The sequence below is a fragment of the Pan troglodytes genome, chromosome 10, assembly GCF_028858775.2.
Source record: "Pan troglodytes isolate AG18354 chromosome 10, NHGRI_mPanTro3-v2.0_pri, whole genome shotgun sequence".
NCBI lineage: Eukaryota > Metazoa > Chordata > Mammalia > Primates > Hominidae > Pan > Pan troglodytes.
Window position 1 is genome coordinate 113,053,238 of NC_072408.2, and position 16,416 is coordinate 113,069,653.

Here is a 16,416-nt window from a genome sequence, read left to right on the forward strand (position 1 = left end):
CAACCAGTGCCAGCCTCTTTATGCCTATTCAATCAGCATCTGTGCGGGCAGGGCCCAAGCATTTTTTAAAAGCTCCCAGGAAGATTCTAATAGGTAGTGAGGGTTGAGATCCTGTGCTTGAAGCTAACAGAGCTGGAGACAAGTCATCATTGAACACACTTGCTAACAGTCCATCAAAGGAGGTCCCCGGCCCAAGAGTGAGGTCATCTTGGTTTCAGAATTAAAAGAAAAAACAGCCTTAAAATAGTAAACTTACCTATTTGCTAATCGTTTATACCACGTGCTAATAAAACACATCATAATTACGAAATTCTCAGAATGTAACCACTCTGGAAAAGTCATAACAAAGCTCAAGTGTTTATTAAGAATTAAAAATACTGTAAATAAGCCATACAGTTCATTTCACAGTAAACTAAACAAAACTTTTTTTTTTTTTTTTAACTTTTCGCGGTTTTTTTTTTTTTTTTTTTTTTTTTTCAATTTTTTTTGGAAGGGCAAGACAGCCATTAAAGAACAATACAGCTCAGAGGGAAGGGAGATACAGCAAACAATTACACAAATGCAGTATGCACGCTCCTTGCCGACAGGGCTGCCCAGACAGCAAACCTCTTCATGGACATCATGTTAAAATAAAAGGACTTGGCCTGCATTCCCCAGGGAGACCCCCTATTCCACTGCAGACAGCTCTCCTCACGAATTTTTTGAAAGAACCCAAGGACTCCCCTTTCTGGTAGTCTAAACCTGTGCATTCCTTGGTGACCTCCGGAGAGAGAACATGGGCCGGCAGCGGGGACAGAGGGCACCGGGACTCTGCTGGGTGTAGTGCTTCACATTCAGAACCGTCTGGATGCTTTGCATAGTTACCTCTGATATCACAAGATGCGTCAGGAAGAGAAACGACACGCACACCATGAGGGAGGCAGCCCTCAAGCAGCGGATTCCTTTCAAAGAAAGACCCAGGGGCTTCTCCCCTCCTCATTCAGAGCTGACAGCTATGAGCTTTAACCGGTTCAAAGTGGAAGACAAGTGAGAGATATCTCATAAAAATTTCGGCCAGTACAAAAAAAAAAGTAAAATTAATTTTCCTTAAAGACAACTAGAAAGAAAAGGGTGCCCCCAACCCACCTTTTTTTTTTTTTACTTGAAATCTGCCAGCCAGACAGGATTTCTGAGGTTAATCTGCTTCTGTTAATCCTCAATTTAAGCCTTTATCATTTTTCTCTGACTAGAGACATCCATGAAAAGCCACCTGTTATTCACATGGGCTGCGCTTCAGGAAACCAACCAAATGCAGAAGCAGAGAACTTAAACATTGTCAATAAGTTAATTGGGCATGAAAATACAATGCCTTGGTGTTCAGGTGGTGACAACTGCTCTTTAAGAGGGGACAAGAAATTGGGGGGTAGGGGACACATGGGAAAAAACCACACATTTTTTGGTCATGAGAAATTGGACTTTAAATCCGCGCCCTGCACACGCAATTCATTTAGACCTTTTCGTGAATCTTCTCCACTTTCACAAACAACCTATCCAGATCATTCCTCAGGTCATCTAGTAAACCCTTGGCTGATTCCAGATTGTTCTCGTTGGTTTCTATTTTGACCGAGTATGCAACCAAACTGTCCACAGCAGTCCTGAGCATTTTCAAGTCCGCCTCCACTTGGCTGACTGAGGCTTTCAGGTTGTCTAGAGAAGAAAGTCTGTCCAGGAAGTCCTGAGGAGGCAGACGGGCGGCCTGGGCTTGGTCCTGACTGAGCAGCGTGTGCACCTGCTCCTGCACCTTCTGGAGTGATTCCATGGTGCTGGGGAGCTCGCCCACACTCCTCTTCAGCTCCTCCACGTCGCCGTAGAGCACCAGCTGGGCTTCGCCCAGGCTCCTCACCGTGCTGGCCAGGCCATCCTGGTCTGCCTCTGAGGACCCGAGGCCTTCCAGGCGCCCCTGCAGGGCGGCCAGGCGCTGCTCGTGCTCCTGGCTCTTGGACAGGAGGGACTCCAGGCTCTCGGTCTGGCGCGCAGAAGCCACCTGCATGGAGAGCACCCCATCCTCCACGTGCTGGAGCCTGGAGTCCAGTCCCTGACTCTTTTGCTGGAGCGCCTCGAAGGCTTCCGAGTGTCTGAAGCCTCCGTCCTCCTTCGGCCCGTGGGAATCGGACTTCAGCTGGCGGAGCTCTTCCTCCAGTCTCCGGATCTCCTCCGGGAGGCGGGAGACGGACTCCTCGGACCTGAGAAGCTTCTCTGTGAGGGCCTGCAGGGCGAGCCGCTCCGTGTCGGCCGCCTCCTTGAAAGCCTGCTGCTCCTGCTTGAGGCTCACCAGCTCGCGGACCTCGGTGTAGACGTCAGACTCCATAGTCTGAAGGGTACTTCTCAGGGCCTCCATGTCCCACTCTCTGGACTTGGCTGAGGTCTGTATCTCCTTCACAGCTTCCTTTAAGGCTTTCAAATCCTGCTTGTGCCCCTCAGATTCTTCCAGGGAGGCAACCTTTGCCTTCATGTCATTGATCTCCTTCTGGCTCCTCTTCTGGACTTCTGTGAAGATGGCGATGTTGTCGTTGATGGATTTGGTGAGCTCCGTCAGCCGCTCCTCCACCGTGTTCTCCAGGGACGTGAAGTCCCGCTCCCGGGCATCCTTCACCACATGGATCCCATCCGAGAGGTCTTTGAGAATCTCATTCTGGAGTTTCTGCAGCACTTCGCTGATCCGGCTGACCTCACTCTCCCCTTGCTTCACAGCTTTCTCTGTGAGGTCTTGTTTATGTTGGGAGCTTCTCAAGATGGACTCAAAAGTTCCAAATGTGGCTTGCAAAGACTGCACCTGTAATCAAAATCCAGACGTTAATTGCTGAGAAGAGCTGATGAGTTTCACATGATACAACTTTTTTGTCTGCCCAGCCTCCAGGTCCTGTTTTTTTCCAGAATGGCACCACAATTTTCCTTTGGAGAAACATCCTTCCACATATAGTCCATATGGTTTTAAGGACCAATCCTAGGGTCCCCTCCTAGTGCTCCAGGGATGATTTATAACCCAGGCCTGACTAATCAGGCTGGACAGCACAATGATTAATAACCTGGAAATAAATGGATTAATAACCATTAAAGGTGGCACATGGTGCCACCTTTAATGCTTTGTTGCAAAAAAAAAAAAAAGAAAAAAAAAGGGAAAAGACAGAAAACAAGAACCTGACTCTATCAAGTCCCCATCATGCAGAAGAGACATGTCATGAGGATGCAATCAGCCAAACCCACAATGTGGAAAATTCTACAGGACAAAGAACCAGGATCTTCAACAACTAAGTGGCATTTTAAAAGAAGGAAAAGCAGGAAACTTACAGACTGAAAGAAATTTAGGAAATTTTTCAATCAAATATAATGTGTGGATCTTCTATAGATCCTGATTTGAACAAACCAACTGTTAAAAAGACATCTTTGAGCTGGGCCTGGTGGTGTCCACCTGTAGTCCCAGCTACTTGGGAAGCTAAGGTGACAGGTTGCCTTGAGCCCAGGAGTGCCTTGAGCCTGGGCAACAGAGTGAGGTTCTGTCTCTAAAACAACAAAAAAATTAAAAAATAAATAAATAAAATTTTTAAAGCCATTTTTGAAATAATCAAGAACTGTGATTCTGGACTGGGTGTCAGATGATATTCGAGTAATACTGTAAACTTTGTTAGGTATGATATGCTGTGTTCTGTTAAAACAAACAGGGAAAGGAGTACAAAGGGAAGGAAAGGAAAGGAACCCTTATCAGTTGGAAATAAATCCTAAAATGCTTTGGGTAAACTAAAAATGTCAGCCAGGGATTCATTTTAAAACTAATTCCTAATTCACTATCCCCTGGATCTGCCAGGACAACACAGGCTCTTCAGAGGCCCTAAAGCTGAACTGCCAACATTTTCTGAAGCCCTGGACCCACTTCTGCCTAGTAAATTTTCTGGCTTCAGGACAGGACAACCTCTCTGCCTGTGCTATGGCCATGCAACACCAACAGCATCTGGAGAAGAAGGGAGACCAGGCTGGGCACGCATAGGGCAAGAGAGTGGTTCACAGTCAGACTTCTAACTCCAGCCAAAAAAAAAAGTGGCAGAGGGGAGGAGTGCCGATGGAATGAAAAAAGAATGGCAAAACATCAGTAATTCTTGAAACTGGGGTTCATTATATTCTTTTTTTGTTTACACTTGAACACTGCCATGATAAAAAGTTAAAAAATAAAACAGCACGGTCTTTGGAGCCAGACTGCCTAGGTTCAAATCATAACTTTAACACTTTCCAGCAGTGTGATCTTGGGGAAGTTATTTAGCCTATCTGTACCTTGGTTTCCTCAGCTGAAGGATGGGAAAACAGTACCAGACTCATATGATTGTCTGTATGAGGATTAAGTGAATTAATAATATATCAAGTACTTAAACTGTGCCCAGCACATAGTGAACACTCAATACATGGCAGCTATTATCATCGTGATTATTTCCCATTTCTTCTGAAGCACCTGGTAAGTCTGCAGATTCCTAGAAATATCCTCAGCCCATGCCAAAAGGCAGGAGGATAAACTGAAGTGGGATGTGAACAACACCCCTCAGCTCTCGTGCCAGCCCCACCAGTAGCCAGCTCTGTAAGCATGAAGAGTCACATTCACTTTCCGAGTCCCAGGCTCCTCATCCAATAGCAAATAGGTCTCTAAAGTGCTGTCTAGCTCCATCAGTCTGTTTTAAGGCAGATTAGAATAAGGTTCTCAGGGGCTCCAGAATACTAGACAATTTCCCTGCCCAACCAAATACAACCTGAGTCTTAAAGGACACTCTGTGAAGGTACTGGAGAGAGCCCATCTCTGAAACTAGGTTATTAAATCACAGTGTCTGCCTGTTCTAAGCATAGCACTCAGAACAGAGGTGTGAGCAGGTGAGCACAGTACCTTCAACATGGCAGGCTTTCATCCAGTGTTTTTTGATGGAATCACAGAATGAGGGAATTCAAGCAAAGCCTGATGAGCTGGTCCATGTCTCCTCTGATCCCTGTCAGCCCTGACCTGCGCTGGCTCTTCACAAATGGTTAGGAAGGAGACTAGAACAGAAATTATATCCAACCCCCAACACTATAAAAAAGAACATGGTGTTCCCCTACTGAGGGGACTATGAGTTGTGCATCTTTATGTGCAAATAACTCATTATCATCAATATGCATTGGAAATATCTGTTCCCCCAACAAATGTGGGATGCCCACTAAGTGGTAGGCAACAGGCAAGATGCCAGAGATGAAATAATGGCTAGGATCCTTGCCCTCAAGGTTACACCCTAGGGTGGGGGGACTGGGTGTTAGCAGTGGTTGACATTCAACCAGACACTTGTGATGGACCAATAACTATACAAAGGACTTCAGACACATCATCTCATTACACCCTCATCATAATCTCATGAGTTGGTATCTCCCAGTGATCTCCATTTTACTAATAAGGAAACTGGTAAGTGGTAGGCTCAAACGTTAAAATCCCAAAATGCTTGATTTCAGAACCTGAGCTCTCAACCAGTATGTGATATGCTCAGGCAGGGGCACTGACTTCAAAGTGCCCTGAGTACCTGGAAGAGAGACTGCCAACTCCTGAAGCCCTGACTCCTTAGCCAGAGAATCTAGACAAGAAAACAAAGAAATATGACCAGGGAGCTCACTCTTCCACAAATAGGTCCTACTCTCATTAAACTGTCCCTACCAGGCCTAAGCCTACTCCTACCATTGCTTTATATCACGCTGGATCTGCCAGGGCAACACAGGCTCTTCAGAGGGCCTAGAGATGAACTGCCAACACTTTCTGAAGCCCAGGACCCACTTGTGCCTGCTGAATCCTCTGGGTAAGGACAGGCCTGCCTCTCTGCCTGTGCTACAGTCATTCAGAAGATTTGAGCCATTCTCCAATAACAAGAACATCTGGAGAACAAGAGACAGGTGGGCACCCAACTCCAGCTACACAACTTATGGTCTGTGTGTGACCTTGAATGAGTTACACAGCCAGTCCTCAGCTGCCCCATCTGCAAAATGGTGCTACTAAATGATACCTGCCTCAGAGGGTGGCTGGGAGAACAGAAATCATGGCTATAAAGCATTTAATAGCATGGCTGACCCATAGTGAACAGTAATTATGAATACTGTAAGTATACTTCCCTGCTATGAGCCAAACTCCACCCCCCAACAAGTAACCAAGAGTTATAAAAGGGTTCAAACTTAGGCTGTCAGAGACCAAACACAACTGGTTCCTCAATGCAAAATAATTTATTTACTGGCCACCCCAAAGATACAGACAGAGTGGCCACATTCTATGGCAAATCCTAACACTGTTCTGGCCATGTTCTGAGTCTCAAGTCAATGGAACATTTATTGGGCACCTACTATGTACTAGGCTAAATAGTGGAGTGGTTAATAGTGTTCCAGGAGTTAGACAACAGTTTGGATCGTAGCCCAGGCACTAACTAGCTATATCACCGCTCAGTTACTTAGCCTCTCACTTTTCTCATCTGTCAAAGAGGGCTGATAATAGTACTTACCTCTTGGGGTTGTTGTGAGAGTCAGCAGAAGATGCATTTTCAAATGCTTTGCATAGTGCCTGGCACGTAATAAGTGCACCATAAATATGACACATTAAATTATAGTTTGATTACACTACTAAATTAAAAGAAAAGTGGTCAGCCAGGCGCAGTGGCTCACATCTGTAATCCCAGCACTTTGAGAGGCCAAGGCAGGAGGACTGCTTGAGCCCAGGAGTTTGAGACCAGCCTGAGCAACACAGCAAGACCCTGTCTCTATCAAAAATTTTAAAAATAAATAAATAGCTGGACGTGCTTGTGCATGCCTGTGGTCCCAGCTACTTGTGAGGCTGAGGCAAGAGGAACACTTGAGGCCAGGAGCTCAAGGCTGCAGTGAGCTATGATCACACCACTACGCTCCAGCCTGGTGACAGAGTGAGACCCTGTCTCTACAAAATATAAAATATGAAATAAAAAACAGAGAAGTCACTATTTCAATGATTTTAGAGCCATGAGGATTCTTAAAAGTCTGGATGGAGCCCTCTTCTCATTGTGTGGATGGGAAAACTGAGCCCCAAAGAAGAAAGTGATCTATATACATAGCTGTGATGGAGAAGGGGTGAGAAGCAAAAAGAAGGGACTAAGTGAGGGGCAGGGAGAAGCACAGAGAATTAACCTGGATTCAAGACCTTCCCTATTTTGGCCTCAACTTCCAACCCACCCTCTCTCACAATTTCCTACATGTGACTCTGCCATTGGCAGGGTAGCCACCTCCTCTCTCTCAAACATGCTCAAAATAGTGCCCCTGCCACGGTGTTCATCACAGTCCTTCTCTCAACATTTATCGATCACCAGCTAGATGGCTGGCACTACCCTGGCCACCGGGATACAGGCGAAATTCCACACCCTCCCTCTTCTGAACTTTCACAGGAGTTACCCTCAACTGACACCTCCTTATGCGCTGCACAAGTGATTCGTGTCTTTTGCTCCTTCATACCCTCCCACAAAGCCTACACAGAGCCATGCAACTGTCAGACTTTAATAAATATTATGATTGACTAGTAAGTAGGTGGATGAAAGAGAAGAAACAGAGGCTAGTCATTATACTCCAGCAGTATGTCTATTTTTTAAGAATGGTTTGACATTCAGGATAGGCAAAGCAGCACTGCCTACTTAATTCCCTTAGAAAAGTCACCTCCCTTGGCCTGCAGCGTTTAGCAGGCTGACTCATTCCAGTTGCTCGGCCAGTCTTTTTTTTTTTTTTTTTTTTTTTTTTTGAGACGGAGTCTCACTCTGTTGCCCAGGCTGGGGGTGCACTGGCAGGATTTCCGCTCACTGCAACCTCCACCTCCCGGGTTCAAGCAATTCTCCTGCCTCAACCTCCTGAGTAGCTGGGACTACAGGCATGTGCCACCACACCCCGCTAACTTTTGTATTTTTAGTAGACACAGGGTTTCACCATGTTGACCAGGCTGCTCTCAAACTTCTGACCTCAGGTGATCCGCCCGCCTCGGCCTCCTACAGTGCCGGGATTACAGGCGTGAGCCACCACGCCCGGCCATGATCTGCCAGTCTTAAGAGGAAATTCCTGGTCCTGCACACTCAACAAAAGCAGAGAGCAACTTGGCAGGACAGACAGCATGCTGGGAAAAGGAGGCAGTGGCTCCGGGATCAGAAGTGGCGGGATTTTTTGTTTCAGTCTTGCAACCAACTTTCATTGAGCAATGACATAGTGGAGGGCGAATAAGATCAAAGGGGCTGTACTTGGTATGGAAAAACCACAGAAGGGTGGAAGCTAAGCACCTTCGCCTTGAGAGTTGGGTCCATCCATACCTGAAATGGACCCCTGTGGACCCTTAACGAACAGGGCAGTGGCCTAGACATTCTCATGTGTCTGCCACTCACCAGCTGGGGACTTTGTCAACTCATTCCTCTGTCTAAACCTCAATGTTCTGCTCTGGGAAATGAAATCAAAACTGTTAGTCCTCCCTCCCAGGGTAGTTATAAGAATTAGATAATATGTGAGTGAGTAAGCATTCTAAACACCATATAAATGTGGCTAGAAGTATTATTCACCAGTACGATCTAGTATTTTTGGCCCTCCTCTTCCCCTAAAGCGGAAGTAGGGCCGGGCGCAGTGGCTCACGCCTGTAATCCCAGCACTTTGGGAGGCCGAGGCAGGCGGATCACTTGAGGTCGGAAGTTCGAGACCAGCCTGGCCAACACGGTGAAACTTTGTCTCTACTACTAATAAAAAATTAGCTGGGTATGGTGGCACATGTCTGTAATCCCAGCTACTCAGGAGGCTGAGGCAGGAGAATCGCTGGAACCTGGGAGGCAGAGGTTGCAGTGAGCTGAGATCGTACCACTGCACTCCAGCCTGGGCGACAGAGCCAGACTCTCTCTCAAAAGAAAACCCAAAAAAGCTGAAGTAGGACTACGTCAAAGGCCCACCTGGGCAGGCTGGTCCAATACAGGACAAGGACAAGGGACCTAAAGATAGATGGTATTTCATTTGGACCTGCAAATGAGTAAGAACGCCAGCTCCGGGTCTATTAAAAACCCCGCTCGGATGTCTCCCACAGGCAGAGCTGAGGTGGGGCCTTGCCTGAGGCTTCCAGGGATGCGCTGGCTTCCCTTCCAACCTCCTTTTCAGACAGCTCTGCCCATTCAGCGGTTCCTAATGTAGAAAGAATGGGCTCCCCGGAGCCTGCCGGCTTCCTTACAGGTCACCGCTAATGCCCTGTGACAGGCCCTTGGCCCACCCTGCCAGGCGGGCCTGGCCATCCTCGCGGCGGCCCATCCCTCGGGGCCGATTCCTCCGCAGCCATTAACAAAGGGGGTCTGGGGACTGCCTCGGAACTAGGGGGCCGCATGGAGTGGGATGTCTAGGCCAGGGCCCGCCAAGGAGCAGCGGCCGGCTCCCGCCTCCGGGCCTGGGCAGGCAGCGCTAGGGGCCGGTCGGGAAGCACGAAGGAGCCCGGCCGTGGGTCCGGAGGCCGCAGTCGATGGGGACAGTTGGGGGGCCGGGGGTACCCACCTTCTGCTCCACGCCCTGCAAGCCCTGGCCCAGCTCCTCCCTCTGCCGGGAGAAGTCCTGGTGGCTGCGCCGGACCTGCTGGACCTCCTCCAGGACGTGGTGGACGCACCAGCCCGAGAAAGCGGCCGCCGCCACCAGGGCGAGGTAGAAGAGAAAGTTGAGCGCCCTGCCGAGCCTGCGCGAGCAGGACGCCGAGGACGAGGCGGCGGCGGCGGCGGCGGCGGCGGAGGCGGAGGAGGAGGAGGAGGAGGAGGACTTGCCGCCGCCGCCGCCGCCGCCGCCGCGGTGGCCGCCCTTGCCGTGCGCCTGGTTCTGCGGGTGCTGCTGCGGGTGCTGCTGCGGGTGCGGCGCGGGCGGCGGCGGCTGCTGCGGCGCCGGCGGCGGCTTCTTCGCCACGTCATCCGCGCCGCCCGACGGGTGGGCACCCTTCTCCGAGGGGCTCGCGGCGCCGTGGCCGCCCTTGGAGCCCCTTTGTTTGGCCGAGGGCATGGCGGGCGCGGCGGCGGCTCGGGCCGCGGGCTGGGAGGCGAGCGAGCGCGGCGCGCGGCCCGGGAAACTTGCAGGGGCTCCCCCGGGACTGGGCGAGCGGCACGCGGGCGCTGCTGGCGTCGGAGCGGCGAGAGGACGCGCGACCGGGGAAGGAGGCCGGGCCGAGGAGGCGGGAGGAGGGGGCCTGCCTCCGCCGCCGCGGCGCCGACCCCGCCTCCCGGTAAGGGAGGCCGAGCGAGCCGAGCCGGGAGAGCTTGCCACGCACGCCGGCCCGGCGGCCCCTCCTCCCCGCCGCCACGACCCCGGAGAGGGAGGGCCGGGCGGGGTCTACGGGGGCCGGGAAGCCGGCGCGGGGGTGGCTGGGCGCGGGGCGGGGTCCCGGCGGGGTCTGCGGAGGCCGCGGTGGGCACCGAGGTGGCCGCGAGGGGAGGGGAGAAGAGCGGAGCGGAGGGGAGGGGACGCGGCCGAGGTGGGGCTGGCGGCCCGGCGGGTTCCACGCAGGCTGGGGGCGGAGGGCCAGATCGACCCCAGCCGGGGCGGCCGAGCAGGGTCGACGGGGGTCGGGGATGGGCGGCCAGGCGGGGTAGGAGGGACGAAAGCCGGAGTGAACCTGCGCCGCGGGCCAAGCGCGACCCCCGCCCTTCCCGACCTGTGCGGAGAGGAGAGAAATGAAGGGGGGCGCCCAAGGAGCCCTGGCCCCGGGAGTGGGAGTCAGCGGGTGGGAAGAGATCGCCCTTCCTTTCCGCTGGGAATTGGGGGAATCCCCCTGCTTTCACTCTCCCAGCCCGCCATGGGGTTGGGCCTTGTCCTTTGCCTTGGGTTTGAAGGCGGAGACACAAAAGGCTGTCCAAAATCCAGCCAGCTTGGGAGGCATGGTTGATGCGAGTTAGCAAAGATTCTCGACTGCGGTAAGTCTGTTCAAGGGGACGCATTCACCAAGTGTCCCCGTTAGCCAAGTTAGCCTGCTGTGGCCAGCTCTTTACTTTTTCCCCCCGAAGCCCCTTCAGCTCTGTTTTCTCTTTCGGGGTCATGAAGTTTGTCCACGGCCCCTACTCCTGACAGCCTCTGGGATGGGTGCTGCGGAGGCAGCAGCAGCCACACAGAAAGAGGCAGATCAGGGTTGTCACCCCTACTTTTGTAAAAGGAAATCTAGTATTGCCAGGCTGTGTGCTTAGCGACTCACATATGTTCTCGAAATCTCACAAAAGCCCTGTGAGGTAGAAATTATTTTACCCATTTTATAGGAAGGAAATTGAGACTGAGCGAGCCGGCTTCGGATTGGCTCAAGGTCACATATAGTCATCATTCGAACCTCACTCAGTCTGCTTCTTTCTGAAGTCTGTGCAGCTTAATCACTTCAGAATGGGAAGGAAACGGGGGCCCAGGGAAGTTAAGCAACTTGCCCACTCACTCAGTCTAATTGGTGCCAGGGCAGGGACAGAACTCACTCAATTCCACTGCTTTCCCCAGTTCCTGGTGAGTGAGGTGTGCCTGGCACTGTGTGCACCTGGCACTGTGTGTAGTAGGAATGCTGTTTCTTCTGTCTGTAACCTCCTCCCAGTTCTGTAAACAAAGACAAAACCATGCCCTGCCCTTAAAGCCTATAGGGTTCAAATGCCACCTCTTTGATGATGCTTTCTCTATAACACCATTTGATACCTCTCATGGGACTTAGCAAGTAATTGCAACGAGAGGCATATATGTTAGTTCAATATAGCAAACCTTTGTTGAGGGCCCACTGTGTGCCAGGTATGTCTCCCCTCCCTGAGGACTGGAAGAAACCATAGTTTATATTTCTCTTTCTTTCTCGCTTTATAAGGTGTTGCTAAAAGCCTCTAGTGAATGAATGAACACTTGTATGCCTGCCCTCAAGGAGCCTGCACTACGCTTGGAGATATATACAGAAACCTGTTGAGGGCTAACTTAGGTAAATTGGGAACATAAATGTAAAGAGATTTGGAAAGCAAACCATTGGCCTGTACATGGGCAGGCTTTGGGGGCAGAAAGACCTTGAGCAGTGCCTTGAAGAATGATTTGCATATGAGGAGAGCAGGGAGGATATTTCTGTGGCGGAAATGGGGTGAGCCCAGGACACCTGTTGGCCATGAGGGTGTGTTCTACATGTAGAGAAGAAAGAGATGAACTGGGTGGAGCGGGTCCAGATTGCAGAAGGCTATAGAAGCCAAGCTGGCAGATAGAAGAATCGCTATTAGTGTGGGAGGACAGAGTAAATTATAGCAGGTTCTGGACTAGAAATACAACCATCTGCCCCAGACAGAGAGGAACACCCTACTTCAGCTAAATACCAGGAGCTATTGTAGGAGCCTCCAGGTTCAACAGGGCACAGGTCTCTGACCTGTGGCGCGGGGAGACAGCAGAAGAAATCAGAAGACACTCATCACAGGAACCTTGTTTAAAAACTATTCAGCTGAGTTCGGGTTGTGTTGTTAAAATCTCTAGCGCGCAAAAAGAGGTTATCCCCCTTCAAGCAGTTCTCCATGTTAGGGGCAGAGGCAGTGATAACTGGTAAAGCAGCTTGCTGCCAAGATCTGGCCTTGAAAGCAAGAGCCCTACTCCTTTAGTGCTACCAAAGTGTGTGACCTTGAGAAGTATCCCTAAACTCCTCTAGATTTCAGGGTCACCCTTTCTGTAAGGTGCATCTTTAAGGACCTGTCTTATTATTAATCTGTTTCTTAGAGAAATAGTCATCTGGTCCTTATCAAAAATAATTAAATGATATTTAAATTTTTAAAAATTGATCCAGGCCAAGTACAGTGCCTCACACCTGTAATCCCAACGCTATGGGAGGCCAAGGCAGGAAGATCACTTGAGGCCAGGAGTTCAAGACCAGCCTAGATAAGAGCAAGACCCTGACTCCACCAAAAAAAATTTAGCTGGATGTGGTGGCACTCAGGAGGCTGAGACAGGAGGATCGCTTGAGCCTGGGAGTTCAAGGTTATAGTGAGCTATGATGGCACCACTGTACTCCAGCCTGGGCAACAGAGCAAGACCCTGTCTCAGGAAAAAAAAAAAAAAAAAAAAGCAGACTGTAGGCCAGATATGAGAATGGACGGTTTCTCAATTTTTACCTCTACTGAGCACTGAATGAATGAATAGAGAGTAGGACGATGGGACTGTTAATATTTTCAGCATTTCCCTCTCATTCTTTTCCTCTGGGAGATAGTACATACAATAGTTAAGACACAGGCTATAGAATAGACTGACTTGGGTTCAAATTCAGCTCCATGACTGACTTTGGAGTGTGACCTCTCTGAACCTCAGTATCTTCAGCTATAAGACAGGAGTAATTGCTACCTCACTAGGCCAGGTGTGGTGGCTCACACCTATAATCCCAGTACTTGGGGAGGCCGAGGCAGATGGATTGCTTGAGCCCAAGAGTTCAAAACAAGCCTGGGCAACAAGGCAAAACCCTGTCCCTACAAAAAATACAAAAAAAAATTATCCAGGCATGGTGGAGTGTGACTGTAGTCCCAGCTACTTGGGGAGCTGAGGTGAGAGGATCACTTGGGCCTGGAAAGTCAAGGCTGCAGTGAGCCCTGTTCACCATTGCACTCCACCCAAAAAAAAGAACAACCTTGCTGTTATGCGGATTAGACAAGAGACACCATATGATACTGGGCATATGGCAATGCTCAGTGAATATTGGACAGCTAATACAATTTGCAGAGTCACTGAGGGAAAGTATAGCTTCACAGAGCTTCTGTGTCCAGATTTCAACGATTTTCTTTCATCATTATTTCTTGGGGCTCCCAGGACCATATGTGGCTCACAAACCACAGGCTAGGATGTGTTTAACGTTAAAAGCAAGCAGTGTGTTTCTCTGAAGTGTGGCTCCACCATGGTGTTCGGTTACACCCAGAGGAGGAGGCTGGTGGGCAGTCATAGAAGTGCGTCTTCCAGAGCAGGAAGGGATCAACAGCTCTTCCTGGAGACTTCCATTCTCCTACCCCAGTTTCTGAGCACAGCATGAATCTAGAGGAGTTTCTCTTCTGCTTTTCCTCCTGGTCTTGTTTCCTCTATCCCTTTTCCTTGCTAAAGTGTGTTGGATGGTCAGGAACGTGGGCGGAGAAGAGGGGGAGCTGGAGACATCTCATCCTTTCATCCAGCTTGTGTAGAAATGCCTCAGAACTCCCTCGTACCACATGCACCATAAATTATAAGGTCAAGCTTTGTAAGCCTGCAGCCCTCTTGGCTTTTTGCATGTTGGTTAGAATGCCTAAATAGAAAGCCTCTGTTAATGTTGATTGCCTCTTGTCTGTTCCAGGTTGGCAAGGCCCCCAGTGGCCAAGGCATGAGCCTGGATGCCCTGCAAATTGAGTATGTGTTAGGGATGGGGGCCATTCTTTATAGTTTGACTCTGGAGAGCTAGGACCACCTTTCCCAGCCTCAGGGGTGCACATCCTCAGGAGCTGCCTACCTCCAGATATTGTAAGTCCATGCAGAAGAGGAAGGGCCCAGCTGGGGCACCTCTTGGTTGAGGAATGAGTATGTGACATTTTCATGTGGGCACATTTTGATACTACTTTAAAAATAGACCCAGCACAGTGGCTCACACCTGTAATTCCAGCACTTCGGGACGCTGAGAGAGGTGGATCACCTGAGGTCAGGAGTTCGAGATCAGCCTGGCCAACATGGAGAAACCCCGCCTCTACTAAAAATACAAAACATTAGCTGGGTGTGGTGGCACACACCTGTAATTCCAGCTACTCGGGAGGCAGAAGCAGGAGAATCGCTTGAATCCGGGAGGCGGAGGTTGCAGTAAGCCGAGATCACGCCACTACACTCCAGCTTACACTGGATATGATGAGGAGGAGGAGGAGGATGGTGGTGATTATGATAGAAATGGTGATGGTGATGATGACAATGGTGATGGTAGGGATGGTCTTGCTCTGTTGCAATCAATAAATGAATGCATAAACACATTTCTACTTGTTTTTGCAGTCCTAAGATAAGTGCTCAGTAGCATCCCTGCCCTTCTGATGTGAACTTGAGGGATGGGTAAGACCCAGAGATGGCATGGGGGACGGGATAAGGAAGGCCTACTGTTCATATTGTGAACATAAAATGGTTTTACATTTTGATGCCACTTCATTAAATTGACTGTATGATATGAGCTGACGCTACACCCTCCTTTAAATTCTGGCTAACACATCCATATCCTCAGGTGGTATCAGTTGATAATGCCCATGAAAATATTTTGTAAACTACAGGGTGCTAAACAATTATTTACTTGTATCCCTTTCTGTGGGGCACAGTTTGGTGCTATACACAAAGCAGTGAAGTCTCGACAAGAATCATGACCACTACAATGAGCACAAAATAAAGTCTTTTTGGGGTTTTTGTTTTTTGTTTTCTTTTTGGAGACAGGGTCTCGCTCTGTCACCCAGGCTGGAGTGCAATGGCACGATCTCAGCTCACTGCAACCTCTGCCTTCTGGGTTCAAGTGATTCTCCTGCCTCAGCCTCCTGAGTAGCTGAGATTACAGGCCTGTGCCACCACACCCGGCTCAATTTTTTGTATTTTTAATAGAGATGGGGTTACACCATGTTAGCCAGGCTGGTCTTGAACTCCTGGCCTCATGTGATCCTCCTGCATCAGCCTTCCAAAGTGCTGGCATTACAGGCATGAGCAACTGCTCCCGGCACAAAATAAAAGCCTAATAAAATAATATTAAAATTAATAGCAAACTTTTGTTGGGTCTTGCTTATGTGTGGTCATTGTACTAAGCACTCTGCATATATTTTTTATTTTTTATTTCCATAGGTTTTTGGGTAACAGGTGGTGTTTGGTTATCACTAAGTTCTTTAGTGGTGATTTCTGAGATTGTGGTGCACCCATTATATCTTTTAAACTTCACAGCAACCCTATGAAGGACTTACTCTTCTCCACGTTTTACAGATGATAAAACAGAAGAGAAGCATAGAACAGTTAAGAAACCTGTCCTAGTTCCTGCAGCTATTAAGTGATAGAACCAGGATTTGAACCCAGGTGGACTGACCAGAGCCCGTGCTGTTAGGCACCATTTAGCTGCTTACAATCCTAGCAGGCCCAGCCAGTGCTGAAATGGGTAAATAGTGATCACTGGGTGGCTAAGGATGGAGAAAGCTTCGCACCCAGAGTTGGAATGGAAATCAGACAGCTCAGTCCGAGGTGCCTTAACAGTCACTGAAGCTCATTCATTTTCAAGTTAATGAGTTCAAATTTCACTCACCAACCAAAACTTCACTGGCCAGAGGGATCTGGGGCCTCCTCCAGCTGGCATGAGTGATGTTAAATTTGGTGGTCTGGAAGGTGAGTGGCCTCCAGTGTTCTCTCTGGAGGAAGGGAAGCCTTCATGTGCACAAGTTTCACTCCTGTAGAAAAGAG

At 49.5% G+C, this 16,416-nt stretch overlaps 1 protein-coding gene and 1 long non-coding RNA gene across 2 annotated transcripts; one reads left to right on the plus strand and one right to left on the minus strand.

Annotated features, from left to right (window-relative positions):
• Positions 1-341: 341 nt before the first annotated feature.
• Positions 342-10,346, minus strand: CKAP4 (cytoskeleton associated protein 4). Its single transcript, XM_016924097.4, has 2 exons — positions 9,541-10,346; positions 342-2,812 (listed from the first exon to the last, which is right to left on the minus strand). The coding sequence occupies exons 1-2, from the start codon at positions 10,027-10,029 to the stop codon at positions 1,487-1,489; spliced, it is 1,815 nt and encodes a 604-aa protein (XP_016779586.4). The 5' UTR covers positions 10,030-10,346; the 3' UTR covers positions 342-1,486.
• Positions 10,347-10,498: 152 nt separating this feature from the next.
• LOC129136550 (uncharacterized) lies at positions 10,499-15,737 on the plus strand. Its single transcript, XR_008538355.2, has 2 exons — positions 10,499-10,937; positions 11,849-15,737. It is a non-coding gene; the product is annotated as an uncharacterized LOC129136550 (long non-coding RNA).
• The last annotated feature ends 679 nt before the right edge of the window (positions 15,738-16,416 follow it).